Source organism: Procambarus clarkii, chromosome 75 (assembly GCF_040958095.1).
Source record: "Procambarus clarkii isolate CNS0578487 chromosome 75, FALCON_Pclarkii_2.0, whole genome shotgun sequence".
Classification (NCBI taxonomy): Eukaryota; Metazoa; Arthropoda; class Malacostraca; order Decapoda; family Cambaridae; genus Procambarus; species Procambarus clarkii.
Window position 1 is genome coordinate 4,906,073 of NC_091224.1, and position 3,334 is coordinate 4,909,406.

The 3,334-nt window shown below is 44.0% G+C and overlaps 1 protein-coding gene across 1 annotated transcript; it reads left to right on the forward strand.

The window, feature by feature from the left end:
• Positions 1-1,238: 1,238 nt before the first annotated feature.
• LOC138356949 (uncharacterized) lies at positions 1,239-2,504 on the forward strand. Its single transcript, XM_069313484.1, has one exon. It carries the CDS (start codon positions 1,239-1,241, stop codon positions 2,502-2,504), a length of 1,266 nt encoding a protein of 421 aa, XP_069169585.1.
• Positions 2,505-3,334: the final 830 nt, after the last annotated feature.

The window sequence follows — 3,334 nt, forward strand, 5'->3', positions numbered from 1 at the left end:
TTGAGAAAGTTAGTAAAGTCTATACCTTCCAAGACTTAAACTGTCACAAAGAAGCTACAATCTGAGGATTTAACACCTGGTCAATTTTTAATGGAGTGGAAGAGGTTGATTTATAGGCTGAACAAAAGTGGACTAATTGCTGATAGCATTAGATCTTCAATGGAGAAATGAGAAGGTCTCTCGCTGGATAATCAAATACTCTTATCTGCTATTTACATTGATCCATTGATCCGTATTTTACTGAGTAATGACCAACTTTCTGCAGGAAAATGGCACTGTGAAGTAGCAGTTCGTATCTACTCGTTCCAAACACCACCTGCAACACCTGCACCACCTGCAACACCTGCAACACCTGCAACACCTGCAACACCTGCAACACCTGCAAGTCCTGCACCACCTGCACCCCCTGCAACACCTGCAACTCCTGCACCACCTGCAACACCTGCAACACCTGAGCAACTAGATGAAGCTAGAAGCATTGCTAAATCAGTATTATCCGATTCAAATTCAAATGAAGATTTAGATTTTGAAGCGAACTTGGACCAAATGTAGTGTTCAGAATCAAAGTCCAGCCGCATGGGAAGACCAGTCAGTTCCCTAATAAAGGTTATCTAGGAAGCGTTTTTGAAAGGATTTAAAGAAGGGGAAAAGTATGTCCGCTAATCTGCAATGACTTTAGAAGAAGCCATCCATGGTTATCCAGAGGTTATCCAGAAGTTGTCCACAGGTTATCCAGAGGTTATCCAGAGGTTATCCAGAGGTTATCCAGAGGTTGTCCAGAGGTTGTCCAGAGGTTATCCAGAGGTTATCCAGAGGTTATCCAGAGGTTGTCCTGAGGTTATCCACAGGTTATCCACAGGTTATCCAGAGGTTATCCAGAGGTTGTCCAGAGGTTATCCAGAGGTTATCCAGAGGTTATCCAGAGGTTATCCAGAGGTTATCCAGAGGTTGTCCTGAGGTTATCCAGAGGTTATCCAGAGGTTATCCAGAGGTTGTCCAGAGGTTATCCAGAGGTTATGCAGAGGTTGTCCAGAGGTTATCCAGAGGTTATCCAGAGGTTATCCAGAGGTTATCCAGAGGTTGTCCAGAGGTTATCCAGAGGTTATCCAGAGGTTATCAGGGTTGCAGCAGGAACTCTGACAGCAACGACACACCCAAGTCAGTGCTCTTAGACTGCTTTCGGAACTAAAAATAATCCTTTATTTTCATTTAAATAGTCACTCAGATTAATCATTTCCATGCCGGGGAATCAATACGGGAGGATCAATACGGGAAAATCAATACGGGAGGATCAATACTGGAGGATCAATACAGGAGGATCTATACGGGAGGATCTATATAAGAGGATCAATACGGGAGGATCTATACAGGAGGATCTATACGGGAGGATCAATACGGGAGGATCTATACGGGAGGATCAATACGGGAGGATCAATACAGAAGGATCTATACAGAAGGATCTATACAGAAGGATCTATACGGGAGGATCTATACAGAAGGATCTATACGGGAGGATCTATACAGAAGGATCTATACAGAAGGATCTATACAGAAGGATCTATACGGGAGGATCTATACAGAAGGATCTATACAGAAGGATCTATACGGGAGGATCTATACAGGATGATCAATACAGAAGGATCTATACGGAAGGATCTTTACAGGAGGATCTATACAGAAGGATCTATACAGAAGGATCTATACGGGAGGATCTATACAGAAGGATCTATACGGGAGGATCTATACAGAAGGATCTATACAGAAGGATCTATACGGGAGGATCTATACGGAAGGATCTATACAGGAGGATCTATACAGAAGGATCTATACGGGAGGATCTATACAGAAGGATCTATACGGGAGGATCTATACAGAAGGATCTATACGGGAGGATCTATACAGAAGGATCTATACAGAAGGATCTATACGGGAGGATCTATACAGAAGGATCTATACAGGAGGATCTATACAGAAGGATCTATACGGGAGGATCTATACGGAAGGATCTATACAGGAGGATCTATACAGAAGGATCTATACGGGAGGATCAATACGGGAGGATCTATACAGAAGGATCTATACAGAAGGATCTATACGGGAGGATCTATACAGAAGGATCTATACGGGAGGATCTATACAGAAGGATCTATACGGGAGGATCAATACGGGAGGATCTATACAGAAGGATCTATACGGGAGGATCTATACAGAAGGATCTATACGGGAGGATCTATACAGAAGGATCTATACGGGAGGATCTATACAGAAGGATCTATACGGGAGGATCTATACAGAAGGATCTATACAGGAGGATCTATACGGGAGGATCTATACGGGAGGATCTATACGGGAGGATCTATACGGGAGGATCTATACGGGAGGATCTATACGGAAGGATCTATACGGAAGGATCTATACGGGAGGATCTATACAGAAGGATCTGTACGGGAGGATCAATAATTCTTCTAAAGACAATGTTAGTAAATTTATTTATTTTCCTTTAAAAAATTTGTGCAGGGATAAATCTTCAGACGGAGAGAATCGTCGTGGCTTCTGGAGCTTGTGGTGTGTGGTTGTGTGGTGAAGGAGAACACTGAGAGTTAGTATGCTGGAGCTTGTGGTGTGTGGTTGTGTGGTGAAGGAGAACACTGAGAGTTAGTATACTGGAGCTTGTGGTGTGTGGTTGTGTGGTGAAGGAGAACACTGAGAGTTAGTATACTGGAGCTTGTGGTGTGTGGTTGTGTGGTGAAGGAGAACACTGAGAGTTAGTATACTGGAGCTTGTGGTGTGTGGTTGTGTGGTGAAGGAGAACACTGAGAGTTAGTATACTGGAGCTTGTGGTGTGTGGTTGTGTGGTGAAGGAGAACACTGAGAGTTAGTATACTGGAGGTTGTGGTGTGTGGTTGTGTGGTGAAGGAGAACACTGAGAGTTAGTATACTGGAGCTTGTGGTGTGTGGTTGTGTGGTGAAGGAGAACACTGAGAGTTAGTATGCTGGAGCTTGTGGTGTGTGGTTGTGTGGTGAAGGAGAACACTGAGAGTTAGTATACTGGAGCTTGTGGTGTGTGGTTGTGTGGTGAAGGAGAACACTGAGAGTTAGTATGCTGGAGCTTGTGGTGTGTGGTTGTGTGGTGAAGGAGAACACTGAGAGTTAGTATACTGGAGCTTGTGGTGTGTGGTTGTGTGGTGAAGGAGAACACTGAGAGTTAGTATACTGGAGCTTGTGGTGTGTGGTTGTGTGGTGAAGGAGAACACTGAGAGTTAGTATGCTGGAGCTTGTGGTGTGTGGTTGTGTGGTGAAGGAGAACACTGAGAGTTAGTATACTGGAGCTTGT

Coding starts and splice junctions, on each gene's coding strand:
- LOC138356949 (XM_069313484.1), top strand. CDS start 1,239: ATGCCGGGGAATCAATACGGGAGGATCAATACGGGAAAATCAATACGG.